This window comes from Ichthyophthirius multifiliis, assembly GCF_000220395.1.
Source record: "Ichthyophthirius multifiliis unplaced genomic scaffold scaff_1120509249393, whole genome shotgun sequence".
Lineage (NCBI taxonomy): Eukaryota > Ciliophora > Oligohymenophorea > Hymenostomatida > Ichthyophthirius > Ichthyophthirius multifiliis.
The window spans coordinates 60,581-84,457 of record NW_004087746.1 but is presented as its reverse complement, the minus strand read 5'-3'; the positions used below and the strand labels follow the sequence as shown (position 1 = coordinate 84,457).

Sequence of the window (23,877 nt, the reverse complement as noted above, 5' to 3'; positions counted from 1 at the left end):
AATATAAATAAAAAAAATAATAGCAGTAAGAAATCTAAAAAGAACTTTAGTATTAAGTTGAAGGCTTTTAAAATAATTTGAAAGAAAAAGAATCATAAGCATAATATTATGAAGATCAGAATTAATAATTAAAAGAATAAATATAAAGAGATAGATAAATAATATAATTAAAAATTTAAAAAGAAGAAGAATTAGAATAAAATGATTAATAACTAAGTGATTTAATAAACTAATTATAATAAAAATTATTAAGAAGAAATGAAGAAATTTCTATATTAAAGTTATTTTTTAAATATAAATAAATATTTTATTGATTTCTTTATTAAATTTAAAATAGAGAAAATATAGAAAAAAGGGAATAAAACTACTTTGAAGAAAAAGAAAATACAAACTTATAAATGAATTAATTAAATTTATTATTATAAGAATAAAAGCAAAAAAATTAAGAAATCTTAAGTTTAAATGAAGATTTAAATTACGACTAAGAAATTAAAGCATTAGAAATAAGAAAATTTTAAGATGAAATTAATTAAATAAATAGAAAAAACAAAAGTCTTTCAAATGAAAATTCTGAATTATAAAATTAAATAAGATAATATAAAGTAAATGTGGAAATATAGGAAAAACAATTAGAAGATTTGGATAAAAAAAATAGGAAAACAAATGAGAAATTAGAAAAAATGAAAAAAAAATATGAAGAAGATAAAAATGATATGAACAAAGAAAAAGAAGAAGAATTAAGTTTAAAAAAAGAAACAATTTTAAAATTAAAAACATAGGTTTAAGAACTTGATTTATAAATTATTTAATTATCTTAAGAATCTAAAAATTTAAAAAGCGAAATCAAAAAATTAGTTAAATAAAATGAAATATTGAAAGATGAACAAAAAGATTAAAATAAATAAATATAAACCTAATAAAATGAAAAGTATGATTTTTTTTTTTACTATTTTAATTTATTTATTTTTTAGTGAAAATTTAAAAATGTAATTATTAAGTGCTAAAAATAATTAAAACTATTTTGATGTAATTTATTTTTAATTAAATTTATTATATAAATTTAAATAAATAGTCCAAAAAAGCTTCATTTGATGGTAATAAATAAGAAAACATAATTATTAAATAATTAGAATTTTAGATTGATGATTATAAAAATTAAATTAGGAATATGAACTCGAATATGTTAGTGTTAGAATAATCAAAAAAAGAGCAAAAAATACTTATTAATAAATTAGAGGAACAAAATTAATATTTAAATGAAGAATTATCATAACTTAAAAGAGAGAATAGGGATTTAAAAATAAATTAATAAGATTAAATTTTGGAGTTAAATGAGTAAAGGTAAATAACTGATAGATAAAGCTCTAAATTATATACTAATATAAAAATTAATAAACAAATTAATGAGCATTTAGACGAAAAATACAAATCTTAATAAAAAAGTTTAGATACTTTTTCTTTATAAAACTCTTAATGTATTCCTTATTAACATTCAAAAGTATTTTATTTATTATTATAATATTGTTTTTTTGATAAATAATAATATTTAATTTTTGTAGTCTATTGATAATGGATAAAAATATTAAAATATTAAAAATGCTTTAAATAATTAAGATTATGATTCTTTAGAAGATTCAGATTCTATAATTTCTGATAGTTATTCAAATTGATATAATTTTTATATAAATATATATAAAAAAATAAGAAATTATTAATTTTATTAACAAAAAACTTTATTAATATAAAATTTACGTTTTATATAAATTTTTATTATATTTATTATTTAACGAAAAACAGTAATTTTTACATAATTATGATAATTGTGTAAATAAGTTAAAAAATTGTAAATATTATTTAATATTATTTATATATATATTTATTAAATTAGAATATTTGTATAAAAAAAAATTATCAATAAACATAATTTTTATTATTTTTACTTAAAATTTGTTAAATAACTCATTAATCATTACTTTTAATATTTTATAAAATAAATTAATTAATAAAATATTAAAAAATTAAAAATACTTTTGTTCTTCTTATTCACTATCAAAATGTTCATTTTCAATTATTTTATTTTCAAATTTCAAAATATAAACATTCCTACTTTTTTATCTTTTTTTTGGGTAAAAAAAATTAAATATAATTTTTAAAATAATATATATTTACTTTTATCCAAAAGAAATATTTCCTCCAAAAATAATAATTTCCTTATCTAGTAAACAAGCGGCATGATAATATCTTGGTTTTGGTGGTTCACCTTTAATATCAGGTTAAATCCTTTTAAGAATTAAAAATAAAATAATTGTATAAATAAAAATAAAAGTAAACCATTATTTAAGTCTTATATCTAAAATAAAGGTATCATTAAACAAAACTTTATTATTACCTCTTCCTCCAAAAAAAAGTAATAGTTTACCTACAAGGACACTTATATGACCATGTCTAGGTTTAGGAGCTATACCTTTCAATTAAGGAGTTAAATTTCTCCATTTTAATTAATTTTCTTCTTCAAGATCAATAAACCAAACATCATTAAAATTTTTTCTATAAAATTAAAAAATAAAATAAAAATAACTAAACAAAAATACGCTGGGTTAGCCATATTCTTTTATAAACCTCCAAAAATATACATTTTATGTTTATAAATATTAGCTGTATGTGCAAATCTTTATTCTGGTAATTCGTCTTAAACTTTAAGTTCACTCCATTTTAAATTTTATAAATTTAAACTAAACAAATCATTATAATGATATTCAGCTTCAAAATCTTCACTACAATAGTAACCTCCGAAAATAATTAAAGCTTTTTTCTTTAAAATACACATTGAATTTCTTTCTCTAGGTGAAGGTTTTTGACCACCTAATTCAGCCCTATCCCATGTTAAATTCGATGTATTGAATACATAGTAATCAGTTAGTATTTTTTCCGAATTAAGACCTCCATAAAGTAAAATTTTTTATCCATAATTTACAGTTCTTAATAATAAAAAATTAAAAAAAAATGTATATAAGTATATATCTTTTTTTACTTACTAATGGTATGCTCTTTCATCTGGAATAGTTCCTGATTACATATCAATTAAATCAGCATCATATGTATTAACATTCATTCTCCATAAATTATCAAGATATTAACCTCTATAACCTGCCCAAATATAAACATAATCCCCTATTCTATTCATGGAATGCCCAGATATTTGACCTCTCATTTTTTCCCAAGATTAGTGCGAAAATTCTTAGTATTTCCATTCTAATTTCGTATCATCTAAACAAATGTGATTATTATTATCACTTTTTTATTTATATGATTTCTATTATACATACATTACATTATTATAATTATAATTAGCATCCCGGGTTAATTTTTAATTATGGTCATACGTATAGACACCATCTTTGTAAAACTTATATTCATATCTACCTGGATATAATTATATTTTTGCTACTGAATCATACGCTTATTTATATGCATTAAATTTTTGAAACATAGAAACTTCTCCTTACCAATTATCCCAAGAACCTTTTACCTATATATTATTTATTTATTTTTTATTATATTTTGATTTATATTTTTTTATTCTTACCTTTAAATCTTTTATATCAATACTAGTCCATATTATCACATTTTTAGGTTTTAAATTTTATGAATTTTTATTCTAGTTTAAGTATAATTAATTTTATTAATTCTTTTATGGGCTTAAATTTTAATCTTGATGATTGTATTAATCGTCATCACTATCATCACTATCATCATGAACAACATTTCTTGGAATTATTTCTATTATATTATTAAAGGAGTTATAACCATCAGATACAGTATGCTAATTAGGGTCGTATTACCATGTTCCATCAACTATATATTTAAATGTATAAATTCCAGGATTTAAAGATAGAGTTGTTATTGTCCATCTTTTTTTATACAATTATTAATATTTCATAAATATAAAATACTCGTTATGTTCTTTAAAACTTTTCAATTTGATTAATGTTTACCATTTATTCCATGATCCTGTTATAAAACATTATTTCCTCCATATTTCCTTTTAATTTATTTTGTATATTTAAATATATTGTCAATTATTTTAAAGTGAATATTTAAAAAAGTTATTTTTTCAGGCTTATTTTATATTTATTTTACCATATAAAATCTGTAGGATTAGCTGCACATATACCTGCATGGGTATATCCACAATTTTTACATAATTTTATTTAATATGTCTTTTGCATATGCTATTTTATTTATAAATGGTAAATAACTATAATATGTATTTTTTGTTTTATAAATTAAAATTGAAATTTATTAGATTTTTTCTATAAAAATTTATCTAAAATTAAATAAAATAACATTAAAAATTGAAAATAAATAATATTAAAATAAAATTTATTTATAAAAACTATCATTAAATAATAAATAATTTTTATTTAAATTATTTAAATAGTTTTTTTCTTAATTAATAATAATAAAAAAATTTTTAACCAGATATGTTATATATATATCTTTTAATAATTTACGAAAAAATAATGCTTTTGTTAAAATAAAAATCAAATATAAATGTATAATGAGTAAATTAAAAATATGTTTATATCTATTTATAATTATTTATAATAAATTGAAATACTTTTATATTTAAAAAATTTAAATTAATTATTATAAAAAATATATAAATGTATATAATTATAAATTTTTTTATCATAATTCATTAAATAAATTATTAATTTTATTAAAAAAAATTTTCTTTGAAATACATAATTTTTTAATTTGATTATTTATAATTTTGTTTCTTAAAAAAACATAAATTATGATAAAATTAATTTTAATAACAATATTATTTATTTATGGAGGAGGAATATTAAACATTTTAATATTAGATTGTAGTCATAGTTAAACTTTTTTTTAAGTTTTACTTTAATCTTTATTAATGTTTATAGGTTAATTTTTTTTTTTAATATAATATTACTTTAATGACATGTTAAACTATTAGAATTTAAATTTAAAATATATTGTAATACCTTCTTTGTTATAATTATTTTGTACCATTTCAGTTTTATATAGTAAATATTTAATTCAAAATAATTATTAATTTTTAAAAAATGAAAAATAAAAATTATAAAGATATTTATTAATTCTAAGAAGAATTGCAATTAATTTTAAAATCAATATTTTTAGCATCTTTGTATACAATGGAAAAAATATATTTTTGCAAACTTAGATATGAAAAAGTTTAAAAATAAAGCATAGTTCTTATTATAATTGTTCTTTTTATAATTGGCATTATTTAATAATATATAAAAAGCTAATTATAAAATGTATAGCAAGTAAAAAAAAAAAATATTAATATCATATATATATATATATATATATATAAAGATATTTGCATTTGTTATAGCTGCTATTGTAAATATGTTTCCTCTTCCTTTTTTAATTATTGTCTTATAAAAATATCTATAGAATACAAACGTAAATCTACTTTAATTTACTGGAACTTTAGGATTTCTTAATAGTATAATGGCACTAATTTTTATTTTTTTTACTTAATAACTTTATAAAAGTGGAGTATTTAAATAATATAAGTTATGTTTTATATTTTTTACATATAAAAGGTGAAGTTTTATTATTTTATCAATAAATAAAATTAAATAAGACCTTTCTAGGTAATAATTTAGGAATTTTATTTATATCACCTTTTTATTCCTACTTTAATCTAAAATTAATAAAAAAAGAATATGGAATTAGATTTAGTATTATTTTTTATTTAAGTACTTTCGTGTCAGATATTTACAGATTATTATTAAATTAAAAACAGTTTTAATTTTTGTATCTAATTTAATAAATAATATTTTTAATTGGATCTATTTTCTTTTTATGTTAAACTAATTAGGAAAGAAATAAAAAGACATAAATTCAAATAGAACCAAATAAAATATTAAACTAGTTATAAATTAATTATGAGACATTGTTGTAAGTTTCGGATGAAAATCAAATTTATAAAGATACATAATTTTAAATTTTAGATTAAAGTCTTATATTTAAATAAGATTAAATAAACTGATATTTTTTAAAATATTCTGGCTGAAAATAAATTTATTATTAAAAAAAAAAATGTTTTCATTTATTAATTATATTAATTTATTATATTATTTGTTTTTAATATTTTATATCTATATATATATTTCTGTAATTTTAAATTATATATAGAATTGTAATTTTTGCTTTATATTTTTTTTAAAAAAAATTATAAAAAATAATTTAGAAATATAAATATTTATATTTTTATAATAATAAATATTTAATATGTAAAATAAAGAAGAATAAATTATAGACTTAAAAGAAGCTCTAGAATATTAAATAGATGTAGTATTAAGGTTAGAAGAAGAAAGGTTGCTTTTAATGAAAGAAAATAAACTATACAAGTAATTTATACTAATATTAAAAAATAAATAAATAAATAAATATAAGATAAAAATTCAAAGAATAAAAAGAAAAAACAGATAAAAAAGATTAATAAACATAAGCATCTATCATTATTTAAAATAAGGGTGTAGATATTCAAACATAAACATTATAGAATGAAGATATAGGAAAAAAATGTATTTTATAAGAAACAGAAGAAGATAGAGAATCTTTAATGGAGTATTCATAAAATTAATCTACAGTTTCTTATTAGGATGATAAGAATTAATTAATAGAATAAGCACATAGATTAATAAATAAAAGTGAATTATAATAAACAAAAAAAAAAGCGGCATAAATAAGTGATAAAAATGTAAAATAAAATAAATAAAAAATAAAATAAAGTAAAGTAAACATTAAAAAAAAGGAAAAGAGTACATTAAATAAAAGTAGTATTTTATAAAATAAAAAATTTACAGAATCAATGTAAATTTAATTTTATTAAAATTAAAATTAAAATGAGAATAATCAATAAAAATAAACAGAAATAATAAACTAAGAATTTATTAAATTAACAAAGGAAAATAATATTATGAAAGTAATATTTATTTAATTTATAAAATAATAATAAAAAAAAAAAGAAAGAAAATCAAAAATAATTGGAATAAAATAAAAAATAATAAAAAGAAATATAAGAATTAAAGAAAATATTAGAAACAAAAAATGAAGCTTTAGAAAAACTAAGAAAAGAAATAACTGATTTGTCTTTAATTTTAAATAACGAAAAATGTAAATCAATTCGAATGATGGAATCTGATTTAAAAAAATAAAAGTAAATTAATTTAGACTAAAAAAAAGAAATAGAATGTTTAAATTCTACTAATAATGAATAATAAAAAGATATTTAAGGATTTAAACTTTTATTATAAAAAATAACTTCTGAATATGAAAAAGTTACTCTTAATAATCCTGATAAAAAATAAGAAAACGAACAACTCAAAAAATAAATTGATGATTACTAATAAAAAATTATTCATAAAGAAGAATAAATGAAATTTAAGGATGCTACTATTGATGAAATGAAAAATGAACAATATAAATTGAATGAGGAGATTGAATATTATAAAAATTTATCAATCAAAAATAAAGAACATTTAAATAAAGCTTTATAAGATATTGATTTTTATAGAAATATTATTAAGTAAAATAATATTTAATTATATTGATTTATATAATATATATATATTATTTTTTTTTTATTGTGTATTTGTATTTTATTTTATTAATAAATTATTTTCTTCACTTTTAATTTTTTTTTTTTTTATAATATATATTATTAATAAGAAATCTTTAAGTATTTAAAAAAGGAATAACATCCGATTTTTAAATTTTAGATTTAAAAAATAATATAATCTTCAAAGGGTACTTAGCTTAGTATTTATTTATTACTTTTTTTCAATAATATAAGACATTATATAAAATATGTTTAATGTATTTTCTAAATTTTAACCATTTAATTCATATTCATTTATTTTAAACAAATTATTTTATTCAAAAGTATTTTAAGAATTTATTTAATTATTATAGTACATTTATATTTTTTTTTTTGCTTATATTGGTTGTTTATAAGAAGATTCTTAAATTGTAATTATTATTTATATTATTGATTAAAAAATTCTAATTATTTTAAAATAAAATTTATTTTTATTCAATTTTATAAAGTTTTCATAGCCTTAGCCTTAAAAATTAAATTTATATTATTTATTATTTATTAAATTTCACTTTATTGTTACTTTAGCTTATAATTAAAAATATATAAACTCTTAAATATATTCAATCATTAAATATTAAAAATATTTGAATTTTCATGCTATTTTTATTATTATTTAATCATTCATATATTATTTAATTTTAAATTTTATTAGTATTTTATATATATAAATTCATTATATCAGTTTTATTTTATTTTATTTTTATATATAAAAACAAAATTTTAATTATAAATATTAGTTGAACTAAAGAATAATAGTATACTTGTTACAAAAACTTAATAAAATATATATTTATTATAAAAATATTAATCATTACAATATATTATTTTGCTTTTAATTTATATTAAGCATTCTTCAAGTTTTTTTATATTAATATCAAATATTTAATATATGTATTTTATCGTTTCATATGTTTAAGATTATAGTTAATATGATATTTTAATTTTTTTTTAAATTATTATTTTCTATTGTAATTTCATAAACTATATTTACATTTCTTTGGCTTTTTTATTTACATTTTGATTATTCTATTAATTATTTAATATAAATATTTAATTTAATTTATTTTTACTTATTTAAAATAATCTAAAAGTTTGAATATGTTTTAGAAATTTTAAATATTTATCTAAAGTTTGTAATAATTCTTTTAAAAAAATACTTTAGACAATTAAAATGCATTATTAAGTGTACATTTTATATTATAAGTAAAAAAACTTTTCTACTAATCAAAATAAAATCAATTATATTTATTTATTTTTAAAAAAATTTTTTAATTCTCATCTTATTTAATTAAAAATATAAATTTTATTTATTATTTTATATGTATATTTTCTTACTATTCATTTGATAAAGATCACTAAAGAACATAAATGAAATACTTCAATCAAAAAAGTTAATATTAATTGTTATTTTATAGCCATTTTAATATTTTAAAATATATTATTTATATAATAGTAAAATTTGTTATTACTTTTAATAATTTTTTACAAATATATATTAATTAAATTAATCTTTTATAATATATTCTATCAATTATTTTATACTATTTATTTATCTGAAATATTATTTCATTTTAATAAATATTTTTATTTTAAAACATAATATTTTTTAATATAATATAGCATAATTTTTATTTTTAATTTTGAAAATTATTTTAATAAGCTTTTATTTTATTTTTTAAATTAAATAAATAAATTAAAAAGTATATTATAAATTTAAATAAATAAAATTTTTTAAGTATTAAATACATTAATATAATTTTATTTAATATTAAAAATAATTAAATTAAATTTAAAAATTTATATTATTATTTATTTTTATTATATTTTTTTAAGAATACATAATTATTATAAAATAAATTTCTATTAAGAATTTATTTTAATATCAAAACTTTAAATACATTTATTCTTCTAAATCTTTAAGCCTTTTTTAAGCTCTTTCTGATTTTAATTTCAATAATTTTTTTTTTAATTTTATCTCTGAATTTTTTTTTATTAATTTCCTAAATTTCTATTTTTTATAATTTTTTATTAACTAATCTAAATCTTCTAAATTTTTTTTATTTTGATTTCTATATATAAATATCAGCTAATTATCTTTTGTATATATATATTAAAAAAACAATAATAATATTTGCTTAATTTTTTATACTCAGGTGTAAATTTTTAACTCAATATATTAAAAGCATATAGCTTTTAATCATTTTTAAAGGCCTTATTTTATGGATCTATTGAGTATAATGCTTTTATAAGGTAATTTTTGTCCGGAATATTTATTTCATCAAAACCAACAGGAATATTTATTTTACTTTAAACTTATTTGCAAAATTCATCTAATAAAGTATATCTTGTAAACTTTTAATTAAGTTTTGGGACATTTATAGGAAATTCATCTTAAGTAATACTATAAAATTCTCCTTTTAAAATCCCCATTAAGTATTTTTCGGTAATAGCACTTGAATTAAAATTTGGAAGAACATATCTTTTATAATTAACTAGATAATCATACAAATTCTAAATATTTTTTCCGAATTTGTCTAAAATAACTTTTTTAATGTATTTAAAAAAATATTTTTATTTTAAAAAAATATTAAGTCAATTACTTTAATCAATATTTTAATGCAAATTTAATTATAATATTTCTTATTTCTAATTTAGTTTAAGATTTTAATTTTATATGATATTAAAATTCATTATAAATATAGTATAAATATATATTTTTTTATAAAATATTATTATTGTGAAAATATAAATTAAAAAAATTAAAATATAAAATATCATTTTTATAAATATAAAAATATATATCTTTTTATTGTTATTTATTTTTGTTTAAAAAAAAAATATAAAATACAAAAATAATATATATTTAAATTAAATAAATAAAGAGTAATATATAAATCTATAAAAAACTATATATAAAAATAATAATAATAATAATAATAATAATTATAATATTAATATTAATAATAATAATTATAATAATAATTTTAATAATGTTTATTTTTTTTATTTATAATTTATTTTAAAATATTAATAATTTTTTTTTTATATTTTTTTTATTAAAAATTCTAAACTTATTATAAAGATAAGCAATATTAGTATATTTTATTCTCTTGCATTTTTAATTCTCATATCTTTTTATTTATTTTACATTTATTTTCTTTAAGATTTACTTCATATTATACTAATTATTAATCTATTTCTTATCTATGTTATTTGGTTAATATATTTTTCCTTTTCATAAATAATTTTCTATTTTTTTATTATATTCTCTTTTTATTATACTTCTTTAGTTTTTGCTATTAGTTTTCTTTGTAGGCCCTAAATTTTAATAATTTTCTCTTAACTTTTCTTCTAATATTCTTCATCAATTTACATTTAAAAGATTATCTAATTTATCTTATATTGCTTTTATTTTTGTTTGTTCTCCTATACATATTTTTACAAAGAATTTATTTCATTCTTATAATCTTAAATACACAAAATGTATTCCTCGCTAGCTTTTAGTTCATTTATAGGAGAAGAATATATATTCTTTAAATTAGAAAGTTTATCTTATTTTTCTTTATAATAAATTTCACTTTTAGAAATATTATTAAGTTAAAGTTTTATTTTTTCCTCTAATATATTTTATTCTTAATTTCTTTTTATCAATTAAGTTCCTAAAATATCCCTTTCTCCCAGAACCAGTTTTAGATCTTTTTAATTTTTTTATTTCTTCACTTTTAAATCTTAAATATCTTTAATTGAATTAATAGCTTTTTATACTCTTTCATTTTCCATTTCTGTTTTTTTATTTATTTCAGTAATTTTATTATAGTCGGGATTCATATTGATTAATTCATTATATTTTATATAATTTTTTCTTTATATTAATCAATTTATTATTTATTTTTTATCTTTTTTTTTCTTCCGATTCATCCTCATTTATTTCTTGTTTTTTCTAGAATTTATATATTTAATAATATAATAATATTAAAACAAACAAAAAATACTAAATATTTTTTATTTAAAAAAAAATAAAAAGTAATTTATGGATTTTTTGATGAATTATATAAAGTTCAAAATATAAAATAAAAAGTAATTAAAAAAAGTTTCTGTAACTCGGATTATTTTAATTTCATTTTAAAATTAAATAGTTAATTTTTTATTATATAATACAAATAGAATATAACAACTATTTAGAAAAATTAAAATTAATATTTATATGAAACAAATACAACTTTATAATAAAAAATAAAATTGAAAATTCTGAAATTAATAAAAAAATATAAATAAATTACTTAATAATAATTATGTTTATATATTTATTTATAGTAAAAATACTAATAAACTAATATAATATATAAAATAAAAAGTTAATCATTAATTTTAGAAATTAAAAAAATAATATATTAAAAATTGATTAAAATATTCTAATACTATTTATTTTATATTTTTTAATTTTGTTTATATGTTTTTTCAATATTTATTTTGCTAAAACATATTTATATAAGTATAAAAATTAAATTTGGATAAAATTAAAAATATGGGTTTATAAAAAGAAAATAAAAAAGCTAAATATAATCATAAGACTTAAAAAGGAATTAAATAATTACAAACTAAAAAAGGATAAAAAAGTAGTATTAAACTTAAAAAAATAAGCCTAACTGGATAGTTGAAATAAGAGAAAAAATTAATTTTGAAAGAATCTCAATTAAAAAGATAGAAAAAGTAAAAAGAAAGATATTTAAATGAAAAAAAATAAAAATAAAATGAATAAGATAATGAATAAATTGAATAATTTGATAATTAAGGATTTTTCGTTTTACCATAAAATGTAAAAAAAAAAAAAAAATATTCATAAAATTAATAAAAAGTTATAAATATCACAAGAAGATGAAGATATATTAAAGTAGTTTCCTTTATTAAACACTAAAAATGTTCAATAATAAAATGAAGATTTATTTGAAAACATAACAGATGAAATAGGTAATAACATAGCTTAAAAACTAGAAAAGAAGAAATAGGATGAATATGCTGAAGATATATTAAAAAATCCTAAAATAAAAATAGTTTATTAAGAGTAAAAATAAAAAATAAAATAAATATAAAAATTATAAAAAGTATTGCAAAATTAATGTCTCATTACAGAAGTGGAAAATTAGCCAGGGCATTTATTATAATTCCTAGTTTAGAGTAATGGGAAAAAGTATTAGAATTAACAAAACCTTCAGAATGGACACCATAAGCAGTAGAAGCTTCAGTTCGAGTATTTTCTTCAAATTTAGATGGACATAGAGCTAAGATTTATTATTAAACAGTTCTTTTACCTGCATTAAAAAAAGATATTAAAAAAAACAAAAAACTAAATGCACATTATTATTAAGCTTTAAAGAAAGCTATATATAAACCTGCTGCATGGTTCAAAGGAATTATTTTCCCTTTATTAAATGATCCTGAAACTACAGTTAAAGAAGCTTAAATTGTTTGCAGTTTATTAAATAAAATGACTGTCCCTGTAATGCATTCATCTGCTTGTTTATTAAGACTTTGTTATATGGGATTTAGTGGACCTGCATGTATTGTGATGAAAACTCTTATTGAAAAAAAATATGCTCTTCCTAATAGAGTTGTTGAAGGTTTGTTCTAATATTTTATTCAGTTAATTGAAGAAACTAAGGCTTTACCTGTTGTTTGGCATTAAATGCTTCTAAAGTTTTGTGAATTTTATAGTGGTATTATTTATTATTTTATTTATTTTTATTATTATTATTTTTAAAGGACATTTGAATGATGATTAAAAGAAATAATTGAAAGTATTAGTAAAAAGATAATATCATTAATTAATTTCTCCTGAAATACTTAAAGCTATTGATGGTGATAATATAGTGGTTAATGATAATAAAATGAATTTGGAATGAAAAATAAAAATTTAATATATATATTTTTGTATGTTTTAGGGAATATTTGTAATTTTAAATTTATTTTACATAAATATTATAATTTCTTTAATTTTATAAAACTAGAGAATTAATTAAACAATATGTTTTGATATATTATAAAAAATAAACAAACTATATATATAATAATCATAACATATTCATTATTTTAGAAAATAAGATTTTATATAGGTATTATCTATTATAGTTTCAATTTATAATAAAGTTAGTAAATACTTAGTTTATCTAATATCTTTTTAAGCAAACTTTTGATATTTAATTAAATTTAAGTACGCAAAAAAAATAAGAATAAATATTTAACAATATTAAAATATATATTAGAAATCAATAATATATGATATTTAATCATCAATTGTTTTAAAAAAGAATAATTTTAAACCTTTAATAATATAGTTAATATAGTATCCCAAATTTTCAATCTCAATTATTTTAGTGGATTTATCAAATTTTAAAATGTATTCATTAAACTTAGTCATGTCTTAAATATCATAGAATTAGCTAAATTCATAGAAAGTTTCAAGTAATTCTTTTATTGATAAAATTAAACCTTTTTGTAAAACACCATTTTTTATTAAAGGACATTATGTAATTAAATTCATTATTTAAGAAACTTAAAATTATTATTATTTTTATAATACTTAGCAAATGTTTCCTTTCATAATTTAATAAAAAAATTCATTCCAAATATCTTAATCATATTTTTTATAAGATTGGGCAAAAGTAAAAATATTATATAATTATTAAAGTCTTATAGAAGATATTTCAACTGATTGAGTAAAAAATTAATATGTTCCTTAAACATCATAATTTGTTTATTCAGGAGCTATTCTATAATTTAAATATTTATAATTTATTGCGATTACAGATAATATATTTGATTTTAAATCATAAAGTTGTTCTATTTTTTTTATAATTATTTATTTTAAATATTTTGGTTAAAATAATTACTTATAACAATAGAAGTTTTTTAGAGTTCTTCGAATAATTACTTATATAACTCAAAATTAATAATCGGTAAAATAATAAGAATAGAAAAAATAACAAAACAATAAATTAAGACAATTTACTTAATCTTAGGTATTTTAGTGTTATCAGAAATAGTTTTCTTTTTAAAATTTTTATTAAAGCTTTTAGAAAAATCTAAAGTATTTGATTAACTTTTTTTTAAAATTTAGCTAATTGGCAATATATTATTTTATAATTAAGAAGGTTATATAGTAGAAAAAAGTTTTAAAATTTCTTCTTTTTTAATTTATTTTTATAAATATATTAAGAGTATAGAAAACGAGAATAAAAATGAAAAAAAAATGTTCAAAATCATAAATTATTATTGTTAATAAATAACTCCTTGAATAATATCTTCTAATTCTTTATTTATTATGTTTTATATCGTTATAAGTTCGTTATAATATATATCGAAGTTATCCCATATAAACATTTCAAATCCCATATCATTTCTATATTTATTTGAAAACAGGCAAAAAAAATATAAATAATTCAAAAACAAAGAATGGTAAACAGAAGTTCTAATCTTTTTTTTTTTTTAGATTAATTTTAATATTGAAGGTTTTGTAGTTAATTAAGCTATGTTTTGGTTTATATAAATTTCCATTTAATGATCTAGAAAATATTAGAAATAAATTCTATCTTAAGTATCACTTATCTAAAAATAATAAACATAATCATAATATTATGATGCAGCTTGTAGCATTCTTTAATTAATTAGTTCTTACTATTAAAATAGACTTGGAAAAAAATCTTTTTATTATAGTTATTTTAAATAAAAATAACTAAAATATTCATTTATTAGTGTTTTCATTGCAAGTGGAAATGTTAAAAATTAAAAATTATTTTTTACAATTTTAAATGCATTTATTGATTTTAAATTTAGAAATATCATGAATATTATTATTGCTATAATATTTATAATAGAAAAATAATTAAATATTCTTAAACAATTATCACCTTTATATTATTTAATTTTTTTTATATAAAAAACTCTTTAATGATTATTATTTTAGTTCTGGCTTGTTTTATTAGATGATTTATCAAAATGTAAATTAATATTTTCATTATCTTCTTCTTCTTTATTTGAAAAATATTAACTTTAGAAATTCAAAGAATTATTCTCACCTTCTAAAAGATTTTTATTTTTTAAATATTTTTATTTGAAAATTCCTGTATCTTTTTATTTTGTAGTTCTTCCATGTTTCCCTTTTCTAAAAAAAGTTTTAACAGTTTAAATATTGCTTAATGTATTATATGATGTATTATTTTATTATGTATTATTTTATTATACTGAGCATTTAGAATTCTTTGTTTCTAAATATAGTTGCGATCTATTTATTTTTTTCTAGTTTTTTTTCGGACTAATTTCTTAAAATTTTTCTGATGAATTAATCTGCATTTCTTATTATAATATAAAAGTTCCTTAATTACTCATACCCAAATTTTATGAGTTTGAATTAGTATTATTTTCATTTTATGTAATTTTATTTTAGGATAATTAAGATTAGAAATGTTAAGATCTTGTGTTTTAAGTATATATATTATCTTAAGTAATTATTTTATTAGAAATAATAGATTGATTTTCAGAATAATTTTAAGTATTTAAGACCGATTCCAAATATTCAATATTTTTATCAATTTTAAAATTTATATTAAGAAACTATTATAATTAGTTTTAAATAATTTTCAAGTTTTATATTTATTCTTATGTATTTTAAATTAATTTAAAGCTTTGAATTTCAATTATATTAAAAGAAAATTATTAGTTTTAGATTAAATATAACTTTAATCTGACTTAATAAATATCAAAAAGTTATATTTTATATTTATTAAGTGCTTATTCTAAATCTTAAATTTATGTTTTTTAACAAAATTCTAATTTTGGGAAATTCCTTTGTTAATTTTCTTAAATAAAAATGTCTTTAGGCAAAAAAGCAAGAGTAGAAACCGTAATATCTTCATGACCAACAACAGGATTTTCATTTTTAGAATAAATCTGAAAATAATGAAGAAGAGGAATTATTTTATTTAAATAAATTTTTTTTAGATTTTCTTATAAAGAATATCTCCAAAAAACTTTCTTATAGTAATTCTCTGACATTAATTGAATTTTGAAAGATTTTAAAGATGTCATTATATAGAAATATTCATTTTCAATACTTTTAATATTAGCTATAAGTCCAAAATCATTATGATTTTCAATTGTATTAGTCATTTTTTGGGATTTAATAAATATAGATAACGGAACACCAAATCCTTATTTATTTTCTGCAATTATTAATGGTAAATAATTTTTTCTTTAACTTGATTATGTCACTTAATCTTCTATTATATGATTTTAAATCATTATTTTATGACTTTGCTTTATTTTTTATGGAATAAATATACTTAAGTCTTTATTTAATATTTCCTCAGGCTTATAACCTAATACATTTTGGAAATTCGACTATACTTTTCTTATTTAGCCAACTTTGTTTATTAATGTTATATATATTATTGATGAGTTTTTTGTAAAGATGTCAGTATTTATTCTTTATTATTTTTTCCTTTTGTACTAAGATTATTAAATTAATTTAAATTAATTTTTTCTTATATCAAATCCTAAATAATTTATAAATATTTAAATAAATTAGTTTAATTCTTCACAAAAAGGATTTATTTTTATTAATTTTTGTATTTCTTCTTCTAATTTATCTATATTTTTTATACAATCCTTTCCTTATTTTTATAATTCATATAAATTTATAAAATCTTTATTTATTATGCTTAAAAAAATTTGTTTTTATTATAAAGTGTTATATAATTTATCCTTAAATTCTTAAAAATTTTCATCAAAATAAAGGACCTGACTAAAATCCAATTAATTTATTTCTTTTATATAAACAGATTTTTTATGTTTCTAATTATAAAAATTATCTATTTTTTTTTTTTTAATTTCTGTATGATTTTCTTCTCTTTATGTATAAAATTTTTCTGCAAGTTCACATATATAGTTTACTAAGCATTACTCTCTTAAGGAAAGATTCAATTTATTTGAAAATCTTAGTATTTCTATAAATGTTATTGCTTTATGTTTATGTACTTATAAAAGGAAGTAAAAATAACTAAATGCTAGCTCATTTAATCCATTAATAGACTTTTTATTTATTACAAGCTTTTCTATTAAATCTACATATGTCTGTTTTATAAACTAACAAAAGAAAGCTCTTCTCCTCTTTTCCCCTATTATGTTTTCTTAAAACTATTAAATATTATTTATCTATATAAAATTTTGAAATTTTTCGTATTTATATATTTATATTTTTTACATAAAAATTAAAATTTTTAAAAGTATATTATAATTTTTTTTTTTTTATATAATTAAAAAAATCATTACATGCTATTCACAAAAACATTAATTATGCTTTTGGCAATTTATTATATGAGTTAAAGTAATATTTTCTAAAATTAAACCTTCTTATCTATTACTATAGGATAAATAATCTATATCCTAAAAGCTTAAGAGAATTCTTAAATATAAATCCAAATCCTATGGCTAAGTTTTAATCTCTATATTTTATGATTAATTTTAAATCCTAAAATTGTATTATTCATAAAGTTTTGCGAATCGATATGAAATAGTTGCTATAATTAGCAAAGCAATGATAAAAGAGCAGCCATCACCAACATATATTCTTATGCAAATATAAGTATTAAGCATTAATAAAAATAATTATAAATATACATTTAAAATCATTATTTATTAACAGTTATATTATTAGCATGTAAATAATTTTGATAAATTAAAAATAAAAAAAAATTAACATAAGGTTGATTATAAATATTTTATTTCAATTTAATATGTTTAAGAGAGAACTAATAAAAATATAAAGTAAATTATATCCCATAAATAGTATTTCCTTTTTCCTAAAAAATCGAGCGATATAATTTAATAATCTTAATCATGAATTACAAAAACTGTATCTATAAAATAATTAAAAAATAAAAAAAATTTAAATAATTGTTTAATTTTTTTAAATATTATCATTATTTAAATTTATTAAAATTACAATAAAATATGGTTAAAGACATATTCAAAGTTGAATACATATATTCGCTTTGAAATCGCATTATTGTATAAAATATTTCAGGAAATAAAAAACATAATTGTAAGTTATAAATACAAATCTAAAAAGTATATAAAACATATCGTATTTCATATCTAAATATTACTGTAATTATTACAGTATAAAAATTATTAATATAAATAGATTGATACAAATGACAATATAGAACATTACTTAATTTAAGTTTTAACTATAAATGAGAAATAAATATTAAATAAATTTATATTTCATAATTCCTTCAATATCTTCGGCTGTTTGAACATTAAAAATCATAGATATTTGCCAGCTAAATTATATAAATATAATAATTAAACTAAATATGAATGGCCTATTTTAATTATGGAATAAGTAAAAAACATAACCCTAATAATATTTAATTAATAAATCTTTTATTTTTTAAGGCATTTTTTTTTTATTTTTTTTCTTATATATATTTGAAAATAATAAAATAAAAAAAAGTTTGTTTGTTATTAATTAAAAGGATAATAAATTTTATAAATCTATTTAATATAAAATTAAATAATTTGTGTAAATTTTTATGTCTAAAAAGTCATTACATAAATATAAAAATTATTTTTATATATTTTAAATTAAATAAATGAATATAAAATATATTTTAATTATAATCTATTTTAAAATCATAATAAATAATATTATTTTAAAATATTAAAATTATATATTTTATAATTAATAATATAAAATATTTTCTGATATATTATCAAATATAAATAAATAAATATAACTTTTTAAAAATAAAATAAAGATTTAGTTAGTTTATCATAATGAATCTAAAGATATTTTAGCAAAATATTTTACATCACCATCACTATCTTCATTTAATGCAGTTAATATTTTTTTGACATAATCCTATTAATTATTTTTTAAAAAATGTTAAATATGTAAAAATACTTTATCTCTTATTGAAGATCCTAAATTTTTTAATGATTTAGCAACGTTAAATCTTATATTAGGAACAGGATCTTTACTCAATTATGTTAGTATTGGTAAAATAGTTTTGTTAATATAATCTTGGTTAAGTTATTTGAAAACTTACTGATAAATAAAAAAATTAAATATAAAAATAAATAAGAAGAATAATATAAATACCATAATTGTGAATATAACAGTTTCTCTATGTAAATAATTTGGTTAATTTGATAAATTTAAAATTTTTGTCATAACATTTTTTTCAGTCCAAGAAGAACCTAAATTTTAAAGTATATTTTTTACTGATATAACTGCAGATTCTCTTTTATTTATTGTTAATTTTTTTTAAAAAAAAATCAATATGTATATAAAATACCTAACAGCATATACTTTATCTTATAACCAATCCATTAAAATTTTCAGTATTTTATCATTTAAAAATTCTTATCCGATCTCTTTTGCAAAAAAAGATATTATTTCAATTGAAGATTATCTGATTCTCCAATTTTTATCTTAAGCTAAATCTGTTAAAGCTGGAATAATAGATTAAGAAAGCATGTCAATACCTAGAACATTAGTAATTTAATTTAATTATTTAAATAAGCTAATTCTAACATCACTATCTTCATCTTTTAATAATTATAAAAATATAGGTAATATAAGATCATTAGTATTTGTTTTTCCTAAAAACTAACTTAAGCCTAAAAAGCTACTTGCTAATGAATCTTTTTTTTTTTTTTTAAAAAAAAAAAAAAATTTTCTATTATAGTTTTTAATAATACTTCTAACATAATTTAATCCATCAGTTGATAACTTTTTTACTAAAGGAATTAATTTAGATACTATATCATCTACTTCTATATTTCCTCCTACTATATCTAACTTTAATGCTGCTACTGCTCTTAACTATTATTTATTTATTTTTTAAAAAAATAAGTTATTTTTTTATTACTTCTGGTTCCTAATCTTCTAAATAACTTATATAATTCTAAAAAAATTATTTCTTAAATTCAACTTTTCCTAATACTTTAGTAATCTTTTTTTATTGTTATTAGTTTTTTTTGTTTTTTTAGTTTATTTTACTTCTGCTAATTTATCACAAAAGTAATATCTTATTCTCCAAGATCTATCTTCAGATAAAGATTTAAGCATTTAATAAACTTATGGGGTGTTTCTCTAAATATATTTAGTTAATAAAATAATTGACTATAATAATTTTTTTTATATTTTACTAATTTAGGTTCAACTTTCAAATATTAAACACATGCATCAACTAAATAAATACGAATTAAATCTTACTCATCTTTAATTAAATTATTAATAATTTGTAATACAAAATCTTCATTTTTAGGACAAGATACTTTTATTAAATCCTATTAATAACTTAGTATTTTTATACATAAATAATTTTTTTGTTTTACTGGTAAATTAATGGATGATTATTTTCTTATTATGGAAATTTCATCTTTTGATAAAATTAAGTAAATGCTTTTATTTTTATTTTTTAAAAAAAAATATATTAATAAAAAGGAAAAAATATTTAAAATAGCTTTTATTTATTAATTTATTAATATAAAAAAATAGATAAATAAATATAAAAAAAAAGAAAAAAAAACTAAAATATATCATAATAGATATAGAAATAATAATTCATAAAAAAAATAAGAAATGTTAAAAATAATATATGAAATAATTTTTAAAACATACTTATTTAGTTCTTATTATGATTATGATGATATTGAAGCATAAAAAGAAGGAATAATATCACATGCAGGTGCTTTTGCAAAATATTAATCAGAATCTTTAAGTCTTTTAATTAAATTCATTAACATATCTTCATTTTTTTTAATATCAATTAATTAAATTAATTTTTTTATAGAAGATGAGGCCTATTATATATTTTTTGTTTAACAAAAAAAATAACAAAAATAATACTTTTTCCCTGACTGATTATTCATCCGATTTACATAAGGCTTCCATTGGTGCAAACAAAATAGAAGCATGCTAAGCTCCTCCAACAAAATCTAAAAAGTTTGAAAGTACTTCTACAAGTACTGTTAATACTTCTTCTTCGTCGTCCATTAATTCTTTTTTTTTATTTCTTTGTAAATTATATATATTTTTATTTTTTACCATTTAAAAATGGGATTAATTCTAATCTTGTTCTTTCTGGACCTAAAGAACTAGCTATAACAGGTAAATTAGTTACAGCGTTTTGTCTTTTTCTTATATCTTCATGTTTTAAATCATCTATTAATTAATTTACTGTTTAACCTGTTTTATTTTCTATAACTTTTTTCATTTTATTTATTTTTGGTTTATTTTATTATTTTTTTTTTTATCAATTTTTTTTTTTTTTAATGATTTGTTTCTTTTTTTATTGTTACTTAATTATTTATTAAACTAAAATACTTATATTTAATTTCTTTTTTTATATATAATTTCTAATAATAGATATTAACTTTATTTTTAAATTATTTTTATTGTGCAAAGTTTAAATTTAGATTAGATTCTTTTATTTTTTAAAATATTAAAAATATATATAATATTTTAATCATTTACTATTAATTACACCGAAAATTAGATTTTAAACTATATTTTATATTTCATATACTAAATATATACTAAATATTGTTTAATAGTTTATATAAAATTTATATATATTATTTGTAAGATTATTTAAATTTATATATTAGTTTTTTTAAAAAATCTCTTAGAATTAATATGTTTGATTTATAGCATTTGATTTTATATTTAGAAATATGAAAAAAATGTTATATGCTATTAATATTATATAATATAAATTTATAATATAATTTTTTTATTAAACATTTATTTTTTTACAGAATTTTAATTATAGTAATTAAAAATATTTAGATGATTACTTCAGTAAGTAAACTCTAATATATGTATTTTTTTTAATTTTTATTTATTAGATTTAATTAAATATTGAAATCAGTAAAGTATAATTATATATATAAATTTATGATTATTTATTTTTAGAAATTGTTATTTTTTTATATAAAAAAAAAAATTCTTTTATATATTTTATATTAAAAATGGAATAAATAAATTCTTCATTTAAGTATTTATTTATAAAAATAATATCAAATTTTTAAATATATAATTAATTTTTTTAAAGTTTTGACAAGTAGAAATATTAAAAAGTAAAATATTTATAAATTATTTAAGAAAAAAACAAAATATAATTAATAAAAAAATATTAAAAAAAATAATATCTTTTATAAAAATAAAATATTAATAATTTTATTTTTTATAAAAATAATACATATTTATTTAAATAAAAATATATTTTAAACTTTTTTAAATTATTTGCAAATTTTTAATTAAAAATATTTTTAAAATGAAAACAATAAACAAAAATAAAATAAAATAAAATAAAAAATGTACAAAAGTTTGTCAAAAAAAAGAAAATAAATATATAAATAAACCCTAAAATAATAATAAATATGACGGTAAAAAAAATTAATTTAAAATTCCTTTATTATTTTTATTTTTTATATAAAGATCCTATATTTGATTTTCTTTAAAGTAAGGGATAATTATATGATTATTTAGTTAATTTTAAGAAGCTTGCCCTCCCTTTATATAGAAAATGCTCAATTACTCAAAAGTATTTACTATCTGCTTTAAAAGGAGAAATATATACATTTAAAATTGATGATTTTCCTGCAACTTTTCCTATTACTTAAATTCTTAGTAGCTTCGAGCTATTAAATGAATTAACTAAACAAGTAGAGAGCAAAAAAATATGCCTCTTGGATTTAATAAACAAAATATACCTGAAAAGGACTATCTTATAAAAGCTTTATACTCAGTAGATCCATAAAATAAAGTTTTTATAAAAGATTAATAATTTAAAATCGAAAATTTGTTTAAAAAATTTGAATCTTAGTAAAATAAAAACTAAAAAGATTAAAATTTATTTTTTTATTTTATATAATAGAAATAAAATCGATAGTGGTTATATAAAAAAAGAGAGAAAAAATAAATAAGTTTAATTAAAATAGACAAAAAAGCTTTTAAAATAAAGTTCAAAAAAATAATGTTTAAAAAAAAGGGCTGAAAAAGCATAAAGAAAACTAAAAGATTTTGAAGAAAAAGTTAAGGATAAATAATGATTAATAATTTTATTTTAAAAATATAAGTAAAAATATTCACTTATTGTTTTTATATTAATTCTTTGTGTATTTTTTTATTTTTTATAATA

The 23,877-nt window shown here is 15.8% G+C and overlaps 5 protein-coding genes across 5 annotated transcripts, besides 25 other annotated features; 2 read left to right on the top strand and 3 right to left on the bottom strand. All coding sequences in view use genetic code 6, as the record gives it.

Annotated features, from left to right (window-relative positions):
• Positions 1-19: part of a microsatellite that runs on past the window's edge.
• Positions 20-1,959: 1,940 nt separating this feature from the next.
• On the bottom strand, positions 1,960-4,229 carry IMG5_000660 (hypothetical protein; the record flags this gene model as incomplete). The annotated part of the gene is made up of 10 exons (XM_004040094.1): positions 1,960-1,972; positions 2,029-2,115; positions 2,170-2,280; positions 2,332-2,547; positions 2,592-2,978; positions 3,036-3,293; positions 3,327-3,529; positions 3,587-3,855; positions 3,996-4,042; positions 4,141-4,229. The coding sequence occupies 10 exons, from the start codon at positions 4,227-4,229 to the stop codon at positions 1,960-1,962; spliced, it is 1,680 nt and encodes a 559-aa protein (XP_004040142.1).
• Positions 2,175-2,212: a microsatellite.
• Positions 3,531-3,581: a microsatellite.
• Positions 3,533-3,580: a microsatellite.
• Positions 3,540-3,580: a microsatellite.
• Positions 4,230-4,328: 99 nt separating the features above from the next.
• Positions 4,329-4,383: a microsatellite.
• A 248-nt stretch (positions 4,384-4,631) lies between these two features.
• Positions 4,632-4,684: a microsatellite.
• Positions 4,685-5,240: 556 nt separating this feature from the next.
• Positions 5,241-5,271: a microsatellite.
• A 66-nt stretch (positions 5,272-5,337) lies between these two features.
• Positions 5,338-5,367: a microsatellite.
• A 581-nt stretch (positions 5,368-5,948) lies between these two features.
• Positions 5,949-6,989, top strand: IMG5_000650 (hypothetical protein; the record flags this gene model as incomplete). The annotated part of the gene is made up of 2 exons (XM_004040093.1): positions 5,949-6,766; positions 6,821-6,989. The coding sequence occupies 2 exons, from the start codon at positions 5,949-5,951 to the stop codon at positions 6,987-6,989; spliced, it is 987 nt and encodes a 328-aa protein (XP_004040141.1).
• Positions 6,759-6,820: a microsatellite.
• Positions 6,763-6,807: a microsatellite.
• Positions 6,769-6,802: a microsatellite.
• A 2,233-nt stretch (positions 6,990-9,222) lies between the features above and the next one.
• Positions 9,223-9,259: a microsatellite.
• A 1,319-nt stretch (positions 9,260-10,578) lies between these two features.
• Positions 10,579-10,649: a microsatellite.
• Positions 10,589-10,658: a microsatellite.
• Positions 10,659-10,920: 262 nt separating this feature from the next.
• Positions 10,921-10,952: a microsatellite.
• A 1,830-nt stretch (positions 10,953-12,782) lies between these two features.
• On the top strand, positions 12,783-13,566 carry IMG5_000640 (hypothetical protein; the record flags this gene model as incomplete). Its single annotated transcript, XM_004040092.1, has 2 exons — positions 12,783-13,380; positions 13,427-13,566. The coding sequence occupies 2 exons, from the start codon at positions 12,783-12,785 to the stop codon at positions 13,564-13,566; spliced, it is 738 nt and encodes a 245-aa protein (XP_004040140.1).
• Positions 13,382-13,423: a microsatellite.
• Positions 13,384-13,421: a microsatellite.
• Positions 13,567-15,266: 1,700 nt separating the features above from the next.
• IMG5_000630 (PAS domain S-box family protein, putative) lies at positions 15,267-19,120 on the bottom strand. Its single transcript, XM_004040091.1, has 4 exons — positions 18,663-19,120; positions 17,990-18,576; positions 16,051-17,872; positions 15,267-15,944 (listed from the first exon to the last, which is right to left on the bottom strand). Exons 1-4 carry the CDS (start codon positions 18,721-18,723, stop codon positions 15,721-15,723), a joined length of 2,694 nt encoding a protein of 897 aa, XP_004040139.1. The 5' UTR covers positions 18,724-19,120; the 3' UTR covers positions 15,267-15,720.
• Positions 15,871-15,902: a microsatellite.
• A 217-nt stretch (positions 19,121-19,337) lies between the features above and the next one.
• Positions 19,338-19,400: a microsatellite.
• Positions 19,401-19,496: 96 nt separating this feature from the next.
• Positions 19,497-21,948, bottom strand: IMG5_000620 (hypothetical protein; the record flags this gene model as incomplete). The annotated part of the gene is made up of 11 exons (XM_004040090.1): positions 19,497-19,586; positions 19,629-19,772; positions 19,827-19,968; positions 20,023-20,275; positions 20,429-20,552; positions 20,599-20,682; positions 20,730-20,806; positions 20,854-21,134; positions 21,354-21,535; positions 21,582-21,733; positions 21,780-21,948. The coding sequence occupies 11 exons, from the start codon at positions 21,946-21,948 to the stop codon at positions 19,497-19,499; spliced, it is 1,698 nt and encodes a 565-aa protein (XP_004040138.1).
• Positions 20,684-20,727: a microsatellite.
• Positions 21,940-22,006: a microsatellite.
• Positions 21,968-22,008: a microsatellite.
• Positions 21,976-22,027: a microsatellite.
• Positions 22,028-23,691: 1,664 nt separating this feature from the next.
• Positions 23,692-23,725: a microsatellite.
• Positions 23,726-23,877: the final 152 nt, after the last annotated feature.